Source organism: Chelmon rostratus, chromosome 6, assembly GCF_017976325.1.
Source record: "Chelmon rostratus isolate fCheRos1 chromosome 6, fCheRos1.pri, whole genome shotgun sequence".
Classification (NCBI taxonomy): domain Eukaryota; kingdom Metazoa; phylum Chordata; class Actinopteri; order Chaetodontiformes; family Chaetodontidae; genus Chelmon; species Chelmon rostratus.
Window position 1 is genome coordinate 10,445,226 of NC_055663.1, and position 20,282 is coordinate 10,465,507.

General features: G+C 41.6%; 1 protein-coding gene across 3 annotated transcripts; it reads right to left on the bottom strand.

The window, feature by feature from the left end:
- Window positions 1-14: 14 nt before the first annotated feature.
- cpt1ab (carnitine palmitoyltransferase 1Ab (liver)) lies at window positions 15-19,744 on the bottom strand. Of its 3 annotated transcripts, none has more exons than XM_041939160.1 (19): window positions 19,631-19,744; window positions 15,963-16,127; window positions 15,302-15,444; window positions 14,303-14,474; window positions 13,786-13,887; window positions 13,359-13,496; window positions 13,125-13,202; window positions 11,620-11,727; window positions 9,626-9,710; window positions 6,624-6,819; window positions 5,860-6,048; window positions 5,662-5,767; window positions 5,204-5,320; window positions 4,534-4,698; window positions 3,911-4,042; window positions 3,620-3,772; window positions 2,503-2,616; window positions 2,075-2,167; window positions 15-1,983 (listed from the first exon to the last, which is right to left on the bottom strand). In XM_041939160.1, the coding sequence occupies exons 2-19, from the start codon at window positions 16,101-16,103 to the stop codon at window positions 1,906-1,908; spliced, it is 2,310 nt and encodes a 769-aa protein (XP_041795094.1). In that variant the 5' UTR covers window positions 16,104-16,127; window positions 19,631-19,744; the 3' UTR covers window positions 15-1,905. The 3 variants fall into 3 exon arrangements, with proteins under 3 accessions (XP_041795094.1, XP_041795092.1, XP_041795093.1); XM_041939158.1 differs by lacking the exon at window positions 9,626-9,710 and adding an exon at window positions 10,213-10,300; XM_041939159.1 differs by lacking the exon at window positions 9,626-9,710 and adding an exon at window positions 10,213-10,300 and having other exon boundaries at window positions 19,635-19,721.
- Between the last annotated feature and the right edge of the window lie 538 nt (window positions 19,745-20,282).

The window sequence follows — 20,282 nt, forward strand, 5'->3', positions numbered from 1 at the left end:
GACGTACTCAGAGGTGCTACAGCTGTCTGACATTCACTTTATTGTTAAAACTTGTTTTGGTATATCAGCTGCTTGTCTTTTTACACATCTTTACATTAAAGGCAAAGATATACAGCGTCATCCTCAAACACCATGCTGCAGTGTAAACATGAGGTCTACTGAGATAAAAAGTCATACAACTACAACATACTGGCAAAGTGTGTGATAACAAAACTGTCATGTCAAAAAAAAAGGGAAGCATTTTGTCCGTTTTACTACATGACTCAGCAGAGCTTTAACTTAGAGCTCATCATTCGCCGCATTCATCTGGTAAATATGTTTTTTTTGTGAATAAAGTTGTGAAAACATGGAAAAATAAATAATATGATGAGGTTACAACATATACATAATAACAGAAATGCATTCCCACACAACACCCCCGCTGTACTGCATTTGCACTTCCTATGCATTATTCCAAGAGAAATTTTTTTCCTAACGAACTAGAGACACGAACGACTATTCAGCGACTCTGCACCTCATCTAAACAGCTGCAATGCGTCACTATGCTGTAATGACAACTTGACAGTTTACTCGTAAATGTTTGCAATTCATCTTGATCTGACAAAAGGCTACCAAGGTAGTTAGTTAGTTCGAACTAAACAGCCAGTCATGGAGTGCACAACAGAGTTAAAGTACAATTAACCAATTCTTTTTTTCAACACAAGAAACTGGGGGAAAAACGGTCACTGTTGGCCACACGCTGTCCCTCCAACACATTGTGCAAGTGAGGTTCACCACAGACACACACCACGCTCACTTCCACAGCAAAATTCATGTTATACTACCCACCAGCTCATTGGGGTCACATGGCATTGTACTGCGTCTCAGTTTCTTCTACTGTTGCACATGTGCAGGCCAACATAAGCACTGATCTTGCACTGCTGCAGCCAGCACCCTCGAATACCAAGTTAGTAAAACCTGAGTATGAAAATGGCAAGCACACAAAGACACACACACGCTAACATGATCTGCCTCCGTTGCTACATCATGAAATCATGGCAGCTGAAAGGAAAAAACACACTGGCTGTGCACGAGTCCGAAAAGGCAACGATGATCCATTGATTAGACAATGGCAACAGCTTCCTGTCTCCTGTGTTGGTATCCAGAATCAGTGACACAGGGTCGCTTTCCAAAGCTGAATATTTAGAATTCTTGTAATTGCAGATCGACAGTTTTACTCCTACAGGCTTCCAGAGGTATAAGGTTACTGGATATAACTGTTAAGCCTCGCGATTCAGACTCAGTGGCAGTTAAAATAGTGAGCCACATGAAATTAATGGACACCATGCAACATGCAATCTGTTGATGATATTTAGCATCAAGTTTGCCAGTCACAAACTTGCCAGTTAAACATGACTGAGGTTCTCCGAATGAGGAGACCAGAAGAAACCTAAAAACACAAAGAATTAAAAATATTTTCAACATTGGGAGCAAAACTAGTAAAAATATTGCACCATCTCTCAACTTATACCAGGATATAGATACTGGATGATGCTACTGAACAATTCTTCAGCTGAAAAGTCTCACACTACAGTGGCTATTATTTCCCCTCCCTTTCTGGCCTTTTTACATTAGTGGGTCACTAAGGCACCGGTGCGTACAGTTCCGTGAATAAAAACTTTGATCTGTGCACTACCTGTACCCAATACCATTCGAATCTCACCTTGCCTATACATACAGTACACATAAACGCCTTGCACACATATTGACAGTAATGTTACCAAATGCCACTCAATCATCCTTATTTCTGTAACATCAATTAACTTAAAAAATAACCCCAACATTTGATTCTGTACAAGCTTCAGGAAGAATATATGCTTTGCTAAACATGACGTCTCATGTTTATTCCACCCGTGGAGACAACAATCACTTCTTGTTGAGCTGGAAGAGATCCAGCATGTCCAGCATGGCCTGTCTGATGTTGGTGCCAAAGCGGTGGGAGTCCTGGAATTAAGCAAAAATGGTCAAAAGTCTCTTAATTAAGTAATGGACATATGACATAAGAAGCTAGAAAATTGAAAACAAGTGAACTTACAGTTTCTGGGCTTGAGTGTTTGCTGGAGATGTGGAAGTTGATGAGGTTTTCACCAACAATGATGTAGGAGACACCATAACCATCATCAGCAACCTTAAGGAGGAAAGAAAAACACAAGTTTAATCTCAGAAAGTCTCAACAACAATGTTTTCAAACTGTATTTCCAAAAAGTGGGAAGTTATGTCATGAACATACAGATTTTTTATTTCATAATTAAAGATGGTCGGACAATAAAAACATGGACAGAAACATGGTTAGTGTGACATGCTAACCCTCAGTGAAGATGAAACAAATACTTATGATTGATGGACTCACACACAGCTCACCACACGCCTACTGCATGACTGTGTTTTTCAGTAGCAGGAACACAGCACAACCATCCTCACTCTATCTTTAACAATTACTGTCAAAACTGCTCGATCACTTACCGGACCAAATCCGCCTCCGGAGGACACATACTCAGGGTGTTTGACCAGATCAAACAGCTCAAGCTGCTGCAGAGGGGTCTGACTGGTGGACAGTCTCCAGGGCTCAGACAGGACCTAAGAAGGTGGCACACATTCAGTTCACTGTTCAAAGCAAACTTTGAAGTTTGATGTAGATTTCCTTATTATATACTGGAAAGTTGTTAGGCTCACCTTTGGCATCTTGATGAACCCCATAATATCCCCAAATAAAAGATGTGCGCATACCACCAGCGTATCTCTCATTTCAATCTCTGCAGCTGTCTGCCTCAGCTGCGTGCAGGCTTACATCTCAGCTGTGTCTAGTGAATATAACTGTGCCCTGAAGCATTTATTAAAGTTTCAAGTCTATTAATTATATTTATCTACATTTTGCAGAGTGTGCTGCTTTCTGGATAGAGCCAGAGCCAAAGAGCAGTTCACTCTGCTGTAATGTAGGTTAAAACTATTCTAGCGACGGCCACATGTCCAATCATGCTTTGTGCTGGGCTGAGCAGTTTGTTAAGTTTGCTGTTTTGTGTTCCAAAATACAAATGTTACTTTTTGTTAGTGTTTGCAGCGTGTCTGTTCAGATAATGGTGGTTTATGTTGGCAATTGTCATTTAACTCTTGGTGAGGGGGCTGTTAAATTTCTTGAATTTCTCATCCATGCTGGCATTTCACTCCCTCCCCCACCTCTTCCTACTCCCTGGCGATCGGGTCGCCTATTGGTGATCTTGAATAACCACGACTGGACGATATTGTGCAACCCTACTAGACTTTATTAACAACTAGTTAGAACAAAATCTGAGAAACTCAGCTTGATTTGCTTTAAAAAGGCCACTTTAGCCTAAACCTGGGCTGACACCCAAATCTTGTCACCGGTTTAACATATGACCACTCTCAACTTTTCACTATTGTATGAGGCAGTGAGCAGATGTATAGGTACCATAGCCACTTTGTTTCTACTGTCTGTGCTGTTGTAAATTAATAAGTGTTCAGTCCCTGGTCTGTGCTGATTCACATTGGTGGGGGCATTTACAGGAGGCCTTACGACAGCTTTAAGAGCAGAAATCTCACAATTTGCAATAACACCTCATACCTCCTTGAGGAAGGGCGAGTCTTCTCCCAGGTATTTGGAAACCACATAGAGACAGAAAAGGTGGCGATCGATGCCTTGTCCTGTCATTGCCAGGCGGTACAAGTTTTGGTGCTTCTCTGCTGCCACTTTGAGCAACTTGAGACGCTCTTCCGTCTGAATGGACAGGAAGGAGATAAAAGTTGCAAATGACAAACATTCGAAGAGCATGATCTGCATACTGGATTAACGAGGGGTGACTAAGAGGAGCACTGTAATCAGAGTGCGTGGTGCGTTGCTGCTGTTTTCACTTACTGTCTCATCTCTGATCATGGAACGAACGAAGGCACAAGTCTCCACAGTGCAGGAGCGCACGGTTTCTGTTCGGCCCTCACGGAACAAACGCGTCATGGAGGCTTCATACGTCAGACAGAACTTCCCTTTGTCCTGTTGTGAGACAGTACGGGTCCACATTACAAAGAGAAAGTCAGTGACTTTTGGGAGTCTTAACTTTGCAATATATAAAGACTTGACTAAATAACAGAAATGCAACGGCAATGCAATACCTAAACTGCCATTACTAAGGCAGCTACATAAATAAATTATCTGATAGTAAATGCCAATTAGCAGCAAGTGTTACCAAAGATGTTTGATTATGCTGTTCTGCAAATAAACAAAACAAACATACAAAAAATAGAGCCTCAAACTAAAGATGAACAATGCTTTAATCAAATCATTCAACAGACTGCAGGGATATGTTGGTTGGTAAGTTGTGACTGCCCTCTGCTGGAATTTCAGAGGAGTGTGACTGGACTGAGTCAGTTATTACAATTATAAATATAATATGCAAACACCACTAAATGACAGTTGTATAATGCATAAAAGCGTTCTTAAGTCATCAGATTTTGTTGCAAAACCAGTGAGATGTTTGTACTTACCCTGTAATGGGCTAGCTGTAGGGCGATCTGGATAAAGGCATCAGGACTGGTGCGGCACTTCTTAATCAGACCCTTGCCAAAGTCATTGAAGGGGAAAATATGAGAGTCCACATCATCAGCCAGAGTCCTGGCGACTGTCAGAGAGCTCTGGATGACCTCCTGGCACTAGAGGGAGAGACAAAGTCCTATGTTAGCAGATGACAGCAAATCTATAGAAGAAAGCTCTGAATAAAAAAAGTTTATTAGAGGCACTAGCACTTCTTAGACTAACGCCAGTTATTGTACTGTCACATTTTGAATTTCAAATATACAATATCAAACAGCCCTTTCTCTACATCTCTGAATTTAAGGAACCATACTAACATTGGTGCACATTGTTGAAAATGCCAGCAGAGGGAGGCCAATGCCCATGGATATTAAATCTCAGGTATCAGATGTTTAAGCAGACTGCCAGTATGCCACATCAGAGGTACTTGTCAGATGGTCAAACAGCTTCACAAACACCCTCACTACATCCATACAAATGAGGGCAACAATATGAATGTCTTCCAGTTATCCCCATTTTTAAATAGTTACTGCATCTTTATAAGGGCCTACTTTTCTCCCCACCTTCGAGTTTGGCCATTTGGAACAGCTGTGGTCGGACAACAACATGTAGGAAGGCCCTTACCTCGGCAGGGATGTCCCACTGCAGCCTTTGAGGACCTGGTAGGTTTGGGTGGGGCTCCCCAACACAGTGACCCTCCTCAGTATAGCCTAGCTTAACAGGGTCCATGGAAAGTACATGCTGCAACGCAGAGCCAAGCTTTGTTATGACTCAATTAAACGGTAGACATAAAATGTATTAATTTCACATTTCTGTCTTAAAAGCACTGATGGACAACCATAGGAAGAATATCTGTTTATGTCAGAACATGAAAACATTTTTTCCATTCGAGTGTATTAGTTCAGATTGTTGAGCTACTTAAATTTATCACTTTTTGTCCTTTAAGGAAAAAAGGAAAGCATTTTTTTTGATAATATCCAAAGACATACCAAAGGTACCAATTTCTTAATTTACAGTACTACATGTGAACTGGTTTCATGCACAAATAAGACATTTATTTTATAAAAACTACATTGATGTACCTCCCACAGATGACCAATGATTGGAGCATCTGCCCAGGAATGCTCTGCATTCAGTCCCATGGTGCCATTCTTGAACACAATCAGGTTAAAGGATTTATCAAACCACCTGAATGAAAACAAAGAAATAATCATCTTCAGTTTACTTATAAATTTACTACTGCAGCATATTCTGTGATCCTCAGAAACTAAATATCCCACCTGTCGTAACATTTTCCATGGAGCAGGGACTTGGCATAGCTGTCCAGAGACTTGACTGGGTTGTTTGCATCGAAGCGCTGCTCTGTGTCATCCAGTGTTACGAAGAAGGCTGCTTTCTCAATGGTGTCGAGAGATTGCTTGTTCTTACCACGGCTGAAGAACTTATCACGAGCATTAGCCCATGGGGTCCTGCAGAATGTCAAATAAAGGCAGATCTGAGGCAATGCCTTAATTAACTTGTGACGAGTATGCACATGCAACTTTCTCCTCAGTGTGAGAAAGGTGTCATGTGTGCGAGGGAGGTAAAGTACTTTTCTTGCATTTCTGATGTCACTGCAACACTAATATTTAGTTATCGTATTGTTTGCTGATGAGTAACAAGAAATTATATTACTGATATGCCACAAATATGTTTAAGGTAATGAAGAAACAGTGTTGCCATCATACTGAAAATCATATGATGTATTATTTGAACTTCAAAGTCTCAAACACTAATATTTGTCACAGAATTGGGATATTGCTTGGGCTTTTGTCAGTTTTACCTTGGCCATATTAACCATTATCTCTTACTGTGTATTTAGTATAGCAACACCTCACAACTGTTTTGCAGAATGAAAATTATTACCTCACTGAATGAACCGTGGAACTTATCATTCCAATAAACGTCCATGTACGTGCTGTATTTCTTAACTTCCAACAATACATAATTGTAATTGTAAGGTCTCATCAATACTGTCTGCAGCTCCCTTTGTAATGCCACCCACCTGTCCCCAGCAGTAAGTGCTGCAACTCTCTCCTCTCCCGGCAAGGGCTCCGACTTGTCTGCCAAGATCCTCTCCATCTGCTGCTCAATCTCCCGTGGCAACAGCAGCCGCCCATCATAAAACATCCACACCTTGAAAAACCGGCCCTTATGGTACACAGCTATGTGTTTGCTCTCATTCATGTGCTGTATGGTGTCTACAAGTGAACGACCAATGGTAAGGACAGAGAAAAAGAGGAAAGCGGAGAAAGACAATTGGAGATGTATGTTTATAGGTTCATGGATCATATCTTAAAGTTAAAGAAGGCAGCACTTCAAATGGAGTGTGGATGTTACAACATTTAATTCCTCTGAATAATACAAGTGTTAGCAACCAGTTTTACATCATACGTGCTCCGCTCTCTAACAGTCTTTGCTATTGGTTTACCCTCACATGGCTTGGCAGAGAAAAAACCCCCTGCACTCATCGTCCAGTTGGGGGTACAACTCCAATAGCGCTTGCCCCCTAGAAAGTCCCAGTGCATGTGTTGCTCACTGCTCTTTTTCGCTCTGCCACCTTGAGTCCTGTCTCTGCACTCAGTGAGACTTAGTGACTATACAGGATCCTCTTAGTAACACTGTCCTGTTTTTCTTGTTTTCCAGTTGTGCCTTGTAATGGGGAGGCGACGTGGAGGTGGTCAGTGGTGGCTAGCTGTACCATACCACAGGAAATGCTACACTTGCTGGCTACCTCTAACTCCAGCATGCCCTGCTACTCTTATGCTAATGTAGATTTTAGCACCTATGTACAGTACTGATCCCCTCTTTGGCTCGCTCAGCTGCTGTCAAGGTATTTACGCTTGTTCTGCTCAGGTTGCGTCACTAGCTCCAGCTACATCATGAATTCATTTTAATCATAAGGACAGCGCTAACAATACTGCTGCCTCATGTTCGGATAATCTCCAGCCCAGCACACTTTCTCCAAATGAGTGGAGACAGCACTAGCATGGCTCAAGTAGAAAGGCATGAGAATCCTGCCCTCGATAGACGAGTGGCTGATTCTCACTGCATCCAGACAAGAGCTGGAAGCCTAAACAGCATTGGTCATTCAGCATATAATGCAGTTGGGCTTCAACATTAAACCATGCAAAAGTGCTTGGCAGCCGAGCGAGCAAACCTCTCACCTCCTCTTTCAGGTCGAGGGTCACCTGAGAGCTTTCCTCTCCCCTCTCCCCTCCTCATGACAACAGGTAGGAGGAGCACCTTTACACTTTGTACCCCAGCAGCTTTCAAGATGTCTGATTGTCTGTTGGTGCAGGGGGGCTCTGTCTATGCAATAGCTCACTCATTTGATTTGTGGTGCAATGTGCAGGAGTTTTAAGAGGGCGGATACTTCCAGTGGACCTAAGGCAAACTCCACTAGGGGCCACAAGTCCTTTGGTGCACTGTCTGTGGTGACCTCATCTGAAGCAGACTGGGAGTACATTTCACCCTTATGGCCTTTGCCTTAGGTTTTATCAAATAGCAAAGTGCCCGTTAAAGGGTGGAGCACATATAACAGACAAATAGTAGTTACTTGGATGTAACTCCAGTTCTATGAGTATGTGCGTCATCCTCTGAACACAAGCCAGGCTGGTTTGTTGTCACTCAGTTTCAAAGGGGAGATGAGATATATATGCACTGGGGCTATTCCCAGATTGGGTGGTGAGTGCCCATTTGAGGGCTAGGCACGTACTTATCGAACTGGAAATGCATCTCAGTAAGTTTAATTTTTTCAGTCCAGTGGCAAAACGTATGTGATATCCACAACGCCATTGGCTGGTTCTTTTATTTTTGTGAACATCCTTCTTCTTATGAAGTTATATTCATTTCAAGGGCAAAACAACTGAATTCAAAGTCATACTATATTATGGGAGGGACTATCCAGTTCAAAAAACTAAAGCAGCTTGAAATGGGAAATGCAGGAAGTGAGATGAAAAGGGAAAGTACTTTTGGAACAGGGCAGTGGCTTGGAATACAATGAACTGAGGCAATATTTGTTTGAACAGCACTGTTTAACAAAAAAGAGAGACTAATTCTTAAACATTATTTGTGTCTTTGATACAAAGCTATGGTGTTGTTTTGGTGATGCTCAGTGTTCAAACAAGCATTGCCCTCGTTATAGAAAAGACAAAGGAGAGGATGCTAGGAACAATCCCAAGAATAACAACAACCTCACATCCAGGTAATACTTAGCCTACTGTGTTTCCTCTTACAGTACCAACACCTCCAGCAATATGGATTGACCACAAAGAGCCCTTTTTAAAAGAACTGGTTTTGGAAATAACACTAAGAAATGCTATATTTTTTCATTGACACTCCACTATGCATTACTAGGATCAGAACAGTACTGTCTACAAGAAACTCTTATATAAACTATTAAACCAAATGGAGGTACTCATATCATAACATCTGTATTTTATTAAAATCTGTAAAAGCATTATTTGTATGTAATTCAAAAGTGCTTTTTTTGTTTTAGAAAACACTGAATATCACTACTTTTGATGAAGTGCAGAAGTGTATGATGTCTCCTCAATGTAGACATCTTGTCATTTAGATGATATCACAGTTTAAGGTCTAAATTTCAACAAAGTTCTTGTTGAGCACCACTCAGGAGTTATAGAAACACATACTGAACTGTGTGTGTGTGTGTATATATATATATATATATATATATATATATATATATATATATATATATATATATATATATATACACACACGTATGTATTCAGGCTAACTCAGTGTTATTGCTTGACATTTCCAGGTCTTACCGTAACTCTATTGCTGTTTTGCCTTCTCAAACTCAGACATTAGATTTGAGTCACATGCAATTAGTCCTTGAATGTACACAGACCAGCACACATGCATTTTTAATTTGTGGAGGTCAGATTATTTCTAACTCAAACAAATGGACAAATGTCCCAAGGGGAAGTACAGTACAGTAGGAGTAGTGTGGAGGAGGCTAAAGACTAAAGACTATACCTGTGTCTACACCTGGGACACGACTGGTGTTGAACATATGCTCGTATTGGGCTGAGCACATGGGAATAGTGTGTAGGAGCATGAGCTGAAACGCAAAAGGGGAGAGTCAAACACAGAGAGATGACAGACTAATTCACTAAAATCCCCAGAGAACAGCAGCAGACAAACACCTACAGGGACAGGAGCATGGATGAAGTGGAGAGGGAGCAATGAGGAATGGTATGATAAGCAGAAGGGACCTCAGAAGGCTGCCAGGGAGGGAGTTATAAGCAGGGTCCAGAAACCAGTGGTCTGCTATCTCAATATCACCAGCATAGCCCCAATATTTACAGAGGGATTTGTACTCAAATGAGATTACTTTGACATATACATTAACAATACTCTTACTCAAATTTAAATATGTATATTTTCCAAATACATCCCTTAAGTACAACTAACAAATGCCAATGAGCGGTAGGATGGTTTCAGGGCTGTACTGTTGAGAATGAGTCTAGGAGTCAGGGTTTCTAATGGCTATTGCCATTGCAATAGCTAGGGTCACAGGGTAGGGGGTCAGAGGGCACGATGGAGATGTGCCCTCCTCTTACCTGTCTCCAAACCAGGGACGCGGGTGGTGTTAAACATCGGCTCCCATTGAGCCGAACACAGAGGAACCTTGTTTGCCAGCAAGTATATCTAACGCAGCGTCCGACACAGCGAGTGGACAAAACAGTAGAACAGAGACAACTGAATGTAAGTGTGTAACAGAGCAAGCTCATGCATTGTTGTTTGTGTATATGCATACATATATCAGTCTTTGTAAGAGTGTGTTTATGCAACGTATTGAAGAATGTCTGTCAGAATTGTGCAAATGTAAAAAGAATTTGCACGTAAGCATCATGCAGGTTGGTAAAGGAAAGGCACTGGCAGAGGAGTGGGAAAAGATGACACTTGCATGTGTCAGTAAAATCACCAGCATTCACTCACTAAGCTTTCAGAAAATGCTTGTGATCTCGCTTTGCAGGTAATCAAAGCTATACTTCGATCAAAACAAGCAAAAAGCACAGTGCACGGCTCATTCAAAAGTTCAGAGTTTGACACAGCGGGCTGAGGACAATATCAAGCAGTGCTTCCCCAATATTCATTCTGCAGCGGTGCAGAGGAGAGACAGGTGAAGTGAAGATAATGTTGTCAGTACCTGTTACATACAGGCTCAGTATTCTACGACAACATAATGTGCTAACAGATTCAGTGTTTTCCTGTTCTTAGCTGAGCTAGAGCAGAGAATATTTGGAAAAAACAGATTGGTGATGCCAGGTTTTGCCCTCATTGTTCTCCATGACAGTGATGTTGTGTAGCCCCAGTGCTTTTTAAGTGGAATGAACACTGCACTGGACTCCATTTAAAGAAATGCTACATTGTTTGCTAGCGACTGGTCATGTAACTTAGGAGGCAATTTGTCCTTGTGTACTCTGATTCATTTACAATGCAGTTAACACACCAGTAATAATTTTGTTTTTAATGACAACCCAACTAATTACAACATTGCTACTGATGAGTCGCAACAGGCCAACCCGCTATGGAAGTGATAGAATTTCTTTTTAGTGCTATATAGTGGATCAAATTTATGCCAATGTGAAGAGTGGTTTATGTGGAATTCGAAAAGTAACAAATATTTTTTGGGAAGTCTATATGGAAAGTCCATCCACTGCCCCAAAGCAGTCAGCCTAGGGGAAACACTGTGTAGTGTCTACATAATCATTGGTAAGATTGTCGATAACAAATACAAGAAAGGGTTGTGAAAGATAAGCAGCTTTCATAATAAAACTCAGTGACATAACAGCTATGAATCAATAAATCATGAATGAGAAAGTTAAACATTCACAAAGGACTGATGTGATCAAACTTTCTAATGTAGTTTATATTGCAGCTTGCACAACATTTCTAGATAAGCAAATGTTCACCAAAATCATTTCAGGAATGAAAACACAGAGACAGAGGAGAGCTACACTCACCGGTTTGATCTGGGCTCTGTCAAGTTTTCTCCTGTAGAGCATGATCGCATGGATGGCATTACCTGCCCTAGCGGCTTGGATGGAGGTGGGAAACACATACAGGAAATCCTGTACAAAACAAGATTAATAGTAATGGATGGATAATCAGTCACATTTCGTCCGACCTGTCACACAGTCCTGAAAAGCATGAGGGCATGAGTCATGTATATGCATACAGAAGAGCAGCCCTGAACACAGTGTCACTGTGTGGTCCATCCATGGATTCTTTGTTGCTGTTTCGGTCAAGGACAGTACGCACACAAACAGTACCTATCATGACCTGTAATTTCAAGCATGCTTAGTGTTGTTCCTCTGACCCCATGCCAAGTCTGCCTCCTTTGACCATAGTGCTTTTATGATATGGCTTTATTATCCATTTGTTATTTTTGTCTCACTCATTCAGGCAGAAACACACAGAGTGAGCTGTGGGTTCGTGCCAGAATCCCGATTATACACCCTCAGTGGTTAAGGGTTCACTGGGTCCATGATCACAAATCTAGGACAGATGTGGAGCAATCAACAACCCACTTGACACTTTGAAATACAGAGATTGTAGCTATACCAGCCAAGATACTGGAACTGTAATGAGTTCTTCTGTGACACTGCCATAGTGTACTACACACAGATGGACAGGGTTTATGCCACCAAGCATGTATTCTTACCTTACATAAAAAAACAATTGTTACTCAACTGTGCACAGCTATCACACATGAGATTGCTACAGCATAGATATACTCAATTTAGATTTTTGAGCAAGTCTCAGTAATTTGTCTACCACTAAATGAATGCTAGGCAATATCAATTGTAGGAAGAAAGTTGAGGAGTTTAGGAGGAAGTAGCAACTGTACTAAACACTCTAAGACCTTTTTGTTACAGATACAATTCTTTTCCAGTATGTATAGCTATACAATTTAGTAAAGACGTTGTTTTGGGCAGAGCTGTCACGAGTCATAAAACTCCTCAAGAGCTCATGCTGCTATATGACACTTACAATGATGTATATCAAATATCAGAACTCAGTTGGCGTGCCACATAGGCCTAATATTGTATAATCTCAAACAGACCAGGGGCCTTTATTTACCTCAACATGAAAAGGTAACGGGCCTTTATTTGAAACAGGTTTGTAATGGAGGCAAGACTATTATACTAAGAGTATTTCCAGTTCCTTTGTTTGATAATTGGCCATATTTCAGTATCTAGCCTTGTTTTGATTTGGTCTTCTTTGCCCTGTTAGAATTCCTTTATGCTATTATTACAAACTCAACACTTCCTATATCTACATGGAAATAATTATTCTATTGTATATATATATATATATATATATATATATATATGTAAAATATTGTTTGACATTATTGCCTAGCCCTGGTCACACAGATCAATCACCGTCAACAAGAAGAAGCATACAGCTAAAGCTTTAAACAAAAGGCCAAGCCATTGTTTGCAAACAGACAGAGACATCTTACCATGGCATAATAGTTGCTGTTGACCATGATGGGCCCTCTGCCTCGAAGGTAAATATACTCCTCCCACCAATCACTGACCTGCGCAACACGAAGAAAGGGAGGGGAGAAAGGAAAAGAGGGTGACACTATGAGACACATTGCTTTTTTTGGCCGTTTGAAGCTGATTCGAGACCCAGGACAGTGTGACAAAAGAGCAGCGCAGAGAGAAAGGGAGAGGAATTCTTTCTAACTCACATAGTTGGAGGCCCACCAGGATTTGAGTTTGAGGTACCACTGCAGTCTGGGTCCCAGGTTCTTCTCAAAGTCTTTAGTCAGACCCTTCATCCTTTCGTACTGTTCATCATCCATCAGTGGGCGCACTGACTCCAGGTACTGTCACAGAGAAACACAAAGTCACAAAGTGATTTGCAAATGATCGTCTATTTTAAAAAAGGTGAGAGCAGACAGGCCAGAAAAACTCGTTATCTCCCCTAACAGGTAACAGCAGACAGGAAGTTTGTTTAGAGGCTCTGCTTTGGTAAACACAGTCATGGGACAGAAGATGAGCTGAGGAAATTGACACATACCAAAACTTACAGCGCTTTTTCTTTAGATTATTTATTCAACAGATTTGAAATTGTTTTTAGAGTCATACTGAAATGACATGAGAGGCGGAAATTACCCTTTGGCAGGTGTCCTTGACAGAGGGAACAGGTAATCGTGGCAAGGAGTTCTGGAAACTGTAGAGCATTGGCTTCCTGCCAGAGAACACCTTCACTAACAACTGAAGAAGCAGAACAGATAAGGAAGAGGGGGGAAGGGCAAAATAAACATAAAGTTACACGTTGTGTTTCACCTGGAAACCTGCAGGGTGACAGCGGATTAAACTAAACTGATTAAAGTCAGGGTATAGTTATAGGATGGCATAAGAAGGATTGTGTCTTGTAATTAACTTGTTATAGTCACTTGTCACTTTTTACATGGTACTTTTTAGCCAGAAATGTGTAGCCATTAGTCAGATTATATTTTAACAACTCTTGTCTCTCATACATCTGGCTCTCATGAGTTATGACAATGTCTTCCATGTGAGGTGGCAAAAACTGCATTCTTTACTCATGTGGGAAAGAAACACACTAGGACATTCCTGTATGAATCTGCTCCAAGACTCAGAGAACAGAGGAGCACATTCATTGTCTCACCATCCACAGACGAGTAGACCAGGACACAGAGCCGTGGCGTGCATGCATCCAGCCATGCCAAGACAACAGACTCTTTAGGACATTCCTCATAATCATAATTATGGTGACCCACAGGCCCGTGCCCACCAGAACTCCTCCAACTATCCTCTGACTGTCAGTGGACATATACTGACTGTGGACAGAGACAAAGAGAGAAGGGGAGACAGAGACAGTTAAGGTCATTAGCCCCTGCCCAGTCCAAAGTCAACAAAGTCATATCAATTCATGACTGATAAGTGCGTGCAATTTATATTGTGATTAAAACAAACAAACACACACACACACAGACACACACATACACACACTCACAGTGTTGACATCCAACAGGTGTGCTATTGTTACACAAACTATGTACTTGTTTGTTACTTGCTGTGTATTTTTCCAAGACATTTCTTTGGGTAATTAACTTAACTTAACAACATGGTCATAAACAACGTCCTTGATTTAAGGGAAAATCCCCACCATTGTTGATAAGACAGCCATTAAAAGCTTTATATGAACAGGAAGTGTTGCAAAGTATCACTAAACATTGTTATCAAACACGAAGACGAGGTGTGGTGGACGATGGGAAGAAGAGGTGACGTCAGAATGAGGCAAAAATGAAATCTGAAAGTATAACTACACCCAGAGCAACCACTGAATGAGGTCTAGGCATGTGCAGAACAGCATAAATGTTGTAAAAGCTTGATGACACTCAGTCATGTCCATTACACCTCTATCACTATGCATTTGCCAAGATGGGGCATTTTCATACGTTGGATTTTAGTTTATAATTTCTTTCCTGCCTATAATATATGTGGTGGTTATGTCTAGACATGCATACTGCTGTTCCATGTAACGTATTATTTTAGAAGGCCAGTAATTGAGGGTTTTCAGCTTTCTCTGCCTGCTTATCTAAAAGGACAAAAAAAAAACACCTTGTCATGGTAGCAGAGCATATCATGCTATCAGCAGCCTTACCTGATGGGTATGTGTTGGCCAAGCTTGGCTATCAACCCCAGGGAGGGATCAAGCTTTTGATATCTATTGTAGGACATGTAAGACACAACCACTACCATGAACCCAGCAGGGCTGCCAGGGTACACACCAGTCATTACCCCATTCTGTGGAAAGGTAAACCAAAGGCAAGGTTACAAAGGTCACCACAGTCACAGAGAGCAAAGAATCTAAACGGATATCCTTTATAAAATCATTGATGTCATAACAAAATGTTGTGGATTCTGCTGACATCTGTGAGATCTCATTAATCACGTGCATATAGAGGAAAGAGGAATGAGTGAAAATGCTAGCAGGTCTTTGGGTTTGAGTGACTCAGTATGACTGTTTGTAAATAGACAACTAGGCCAAAGGTTAGGCCACAAAGAACTGACAGGAAGGTTACTGTTGACTGTTTGTGTGAGAGTGGGTGGCCTTTCAGTATGGTGCATTACTGGGTCCCTTGTGTTGCTGTTTATTAACTAGATATTTAGTGAGAACAGATATGAACAGAAACTGTTGTAAGAAATTCAAAGAAGATAATAAACTGAGTAACAGTAACTCAGTCAAACCTCATCAAGATTTCCCCTCATACTGTACAGAAACCCTCTGGACTTTGCCCTTCCATATGTCTAACACCTCTCACCTTGAACCGAATGAACCTTTTCTTCCAGGAGTGAAGGCCAGAGAGGTAGATTTGGCGTAGAGCCTCGTGGCACAGCTGTAGATCGATGCCATCAGGGGTGACGGTGAACTGGAAGGCCACCGCCTGGTGCGCTTCTGCCATGGTGGCTACTACTGTACAGGGTCACTGAGGGTAAGAGAAGTGCAAGATAATAAAGTTAGTGAAGTAGAAGCCTCAAGAGAGTTGATATTAAAACAGAAAAGGCAAATGGAAGATGTAGCTCAAAAACAATGACCCACCCACATCTTATTTCTTGTTCATACAATCTTATCTCACTTTACGATAATGACGATGGCGTTACCATCTAGTAAATGCATCACTACGTTAGATAGATAACGTCTTTACTCAGAGGCACAGTATAAACAGTACTGTGTGTTCAGAGGTAAAACTGTCAAAGTGCTAAGCTGAGTTACTATAATGGACATTTCCCTCTTCAAGTCTCATTTTTTAGTCATTGCAGTACGACACCGGTCTGAAGACCACATTTCTGATGGTCCTGCTTGTAACTTGACTTGGTTTTGATTCTGTCCCACACTTAGAGACTCACATGATGTTAGCACAATCATTTGACCATATGAGAGAGCTCTCTGTTGTCTGTGCCTTTTCTAAGACGCTGTCATGTGAGCCAGCACTGAAACTTAAGGGTATTTATAAAAACATAACATCAGATTCCTCAATAAGTACAAAGACTAACCAAAGCTTTTTATTCTGCATTAAGAATGCTTAGTAACAATGATTATTAACTACCAGCATTCATTGATTAGTTAGTTATTAACTAAACTGGTTCCTGCAAGGTGACACCGCAAGAGCTGCACTGGAAGGTGGCAATGTAGTAGCACTGAACTGGTTGATGAGGTGTGCTATAGAAGAGGGTGAGGCAAGAGGTATTCTGTTGGATTCAATTTGCAACTAACTACGCCACTAAAATCCTACACACTTTAAGCCTCATTTGAAGCCAACTGGAAAATGAGAGAAGTAGGTGGGATGCAAGTAACTGTTTTTTTTCATGCTTTTTGTGTTACTTTACAGCAGACATGTCAAACCGATTCCATAAAGGGCCGTGTGGCTGCAGGTTTTTGTTCCAACCAAGGAGGAGAACACCAGGGCAACCAATCAACATCAAGGGATCACTTAGTTTCAGATGAAGACTGAGATCTGCTGATTAATTGATTCCAGCCTGGTGTGCTCCGCCTTGGTTGGAACGAAAACCTGCAGCCACACGGCCCTTTATGGAATCAGTTTGACATGCCTGCTTTACAGTGTAATGCTAGCTCAACTAGCATTAGCTTTGTTGTTATATGGAGGCCTGTTCTCCGTGATCCTCGCCAGTGTGTGTGTGTGTGTGTGTGTGTGTGTGTGTGGAAAATGCCATGTGTGGAAAATGAAATGCTTAAACTGCGGGAATTTAATTGCCTGGCGATGTTGTGTAAGTTTGATTTGCACCTATCTGGGCTGCAGGCAGAGGCCACTGTGGCAGAATCAGTTTAGCTAAAGATAACGTGCATATTTTTTTTCCCTCACTGACCAAACGATGGGTTGAAGAGCTGGTAGAATTTCAGCCTACCAAAACCTTGTTTGACTACAGCCCTCCATTGCAAGTAGGTACTTCACCATCTGTTATCACAGATAATTAAAATTCCTCTGTTTCAGTCAGACACCTGGCTGCCAAGTGCACTCTTGTTTCAATTCGTAAACCTTAAACGAGTTATTACTTGTTAAATAATGTTAGGAAGCAGTATCTGATCAAAGGGGAACCTGGTCTTAAGCCCGTATTTTGGTAGCATGGGTCTTGTCAACGCTTACCTTACCTGATATCTAATAGTGTTAAATTCTTGTTCATCTTATCTTTTGTAATTAGGCCACTAATAAAGCGACTAATACTGAGACTGATCAACCATCTCAGAGGCCCAGAAAACACCTCTTCATTTTACATTATGTTAGCAGCAGTATGAGTGAACCACTGACCACCACCTGGATGATTAACCTAATTAATCTAATAACACTGATTGTAAAACTGTTCTCATGGATGCTGAGCATTAAAATACAAATGGAGCTTTGCCATGTCAGGTCCTCACTGGCTTGCTTTTCTCTGAGATTACAGCAACGTTTCTCCTGCAAAGCTCTACTTAGTTTTTTGAAAAGCAGTGCCTTTTTCTTTGCAGACTCCATTTTTATTTCATTCAACAGGAGCACTCTGAAAGCAGGACACGTCGTTTCTACGTTTTCACTCGTCGGAAGGAGCATCCACAAAGCAGTATTTCAGCCGCCAGTCCCCTCCCCCAGCTACTTTCCCACGTCACATGATCCACCCTGTGCTGCAGAAACTAGGGGAAAGGTCGCAGTGCTCCGCGCTTCTACACCGGGTGAAGCTGGCAACGTAGTATTAACAAACCTCGTATGCCGGCATGCATGTTGCGTTGTGGTTGCCATGAAGCCTCCAAAAACACATCTTTTTTTTTTTTTTTTTTTTTAGTCGGCATTTGTACATTTTTTCCATTTCAAAGCAGATGCAAAACCCTGTCTACTGTTAATCAATCGTGTCAGCGACCCCCAGTCTTCAGAAACTTAACCACAAACGCCACTAACATCCGCCTCATACAGCCTTTTATCCGCCGTTAATGAACACTTTCACATCGGACGCAGCGTCACTGCGGACGAACACGCTTGGCATATGTAGGTTATTGTTTTTGGAATATATCAAGTGTCCTGCCCACGTGGTCTGTGAGAAATGGGGTCACTAGTGCGCACCCCCACCTCCCTGTCATTCTAACATATTCTATTTATTTATTTATTTATTTATTTATCAAAATGTCCCGCTTACTCAGCCATGTGTACATAAACAACTGTGTGATCTCTACTTTTATGATGTTCCCACAAAACAGGACACCATGACCAACCAGCTTTTCCTGACCTTCACTGCCAGGTGACATTTACACTCCCACCTACATCTCTAAATTTCTCTTTGGATACTAAACACATCAAAGGCCGGCGTCAGACAGACACAAACTATCCTGTATTATTACTGAATAATAGAGCTTACAAAGTGTATTGTAATAGAGCTGCCAGGTGATTGTTAATGAATGACCTTTACTTGGACTTTTGCCTACATTCACGTTATCAACAACGCAGGAGGGCTAACCCGGATCACTCAACATAAGGTCGCGATACAGAAAAGTAAAGTCACACCAGGTTACATGTTTAAAGCAAATATTCAGCAGAGGCCTATTTTACAAACACTTTCACAGCCTGCTGTTAAAAGCCAACAGTGTGGCTGCGTGAGGCAATAGACAGCTTCAGCCGATTAAGTTGGGACTTTTTTTAAGTCATGATTTGGCTGTAAACCTAATTTCTGACGGATACAGGCCACAACAAGCCGGGCTGCATCACTGCGAAGGCAAGAGATAATCTGCGATACATCTTGTAAACAGCGCCCAGCTCATCCCCGACACGGAAATACAACAAACTGACTTCAACGTTGACTGCGCAGATAACGACAGTTTATACAGAGGTTTGTTTGGCTTGTGGAGTTTTCAGAATCTCTGCAGCCATATTTTCACAGATACTTCCAAAACTCCACAGAGTCAAAACTGCGCTGAGACCCGCACCGAAAAGGGACAATTATTACTCACCAACCCTTTCTATCGGTCTGAGAGAGCGAAGATTTCTGATCTGACGAGGAGGCGACACGACTCGGCTGTCGGCGGTGACTGCTGCACACCCTGCATGAATGGAAGTACAGGCTTGCAGACAAAGCCTGCCCCTTTTAGCAGAGCGCGTCCTGGTATAAACAGCTCCCCCCTGAGGTCTCCTGTGCTATGAAAGGGTTGTGTGAGGACAGCAGGTAACAAATGGCATCGTAGATGCGCACAGTACCCGATGTTCGGGACTCCATGTACCCAGGATGCTGAGGAGTATAGGGATGAGCACGATATTAATATCATCCGTACAATCAAATACCAATAGAGTCAAATAGGAGGGGGTAGTATGGATAAAGACCTCTACATTTGTATCAAATCAAATATGACATATACCATAAAATGTCATGTTTTGTGGCAAATACTTTAATGGATAAAATAGCCAAATGGGAAAATCTGTTTTTGGTGATGCAGCAAAGTAATACTGGACAAATCAAGGCACCTAATCCTGCCTTGCCCATTGATTTGCCACATGTGCACTACAAAGATATAATACAATCAGATATATTATAGGGACTGTTAACATGTGATAAACTGCATGGCGAAATCACTGATGGTTTCACAGTATATGTATTATCGGCCAAAC

Bases quoted from the DNA above. Each gene is read 5' to 3' on its own strand.
- cpt1ab (XM_041939158.1), bottom strand. From the start codon at position 16,103: ATGGCAGAAGCGCACCAGGCGGTGGCCTTCCAGTTCACCGTCACCCCT. The intron at 14,475-15,301 runs GTAAGGCTGCTG...CTCTGTCCACAG, and splicing joins GGCCAACACATACCCATCAG to TCAGTATATGTCCACTGACA. The intron at 2,617-3,619 runs GTATGAGGTGTT...CCACCTTCTTAG, and splicing joins ACTCGCCCTTCCTCAAGGAG to GTCCTGTCTGAGCCCTGGAG.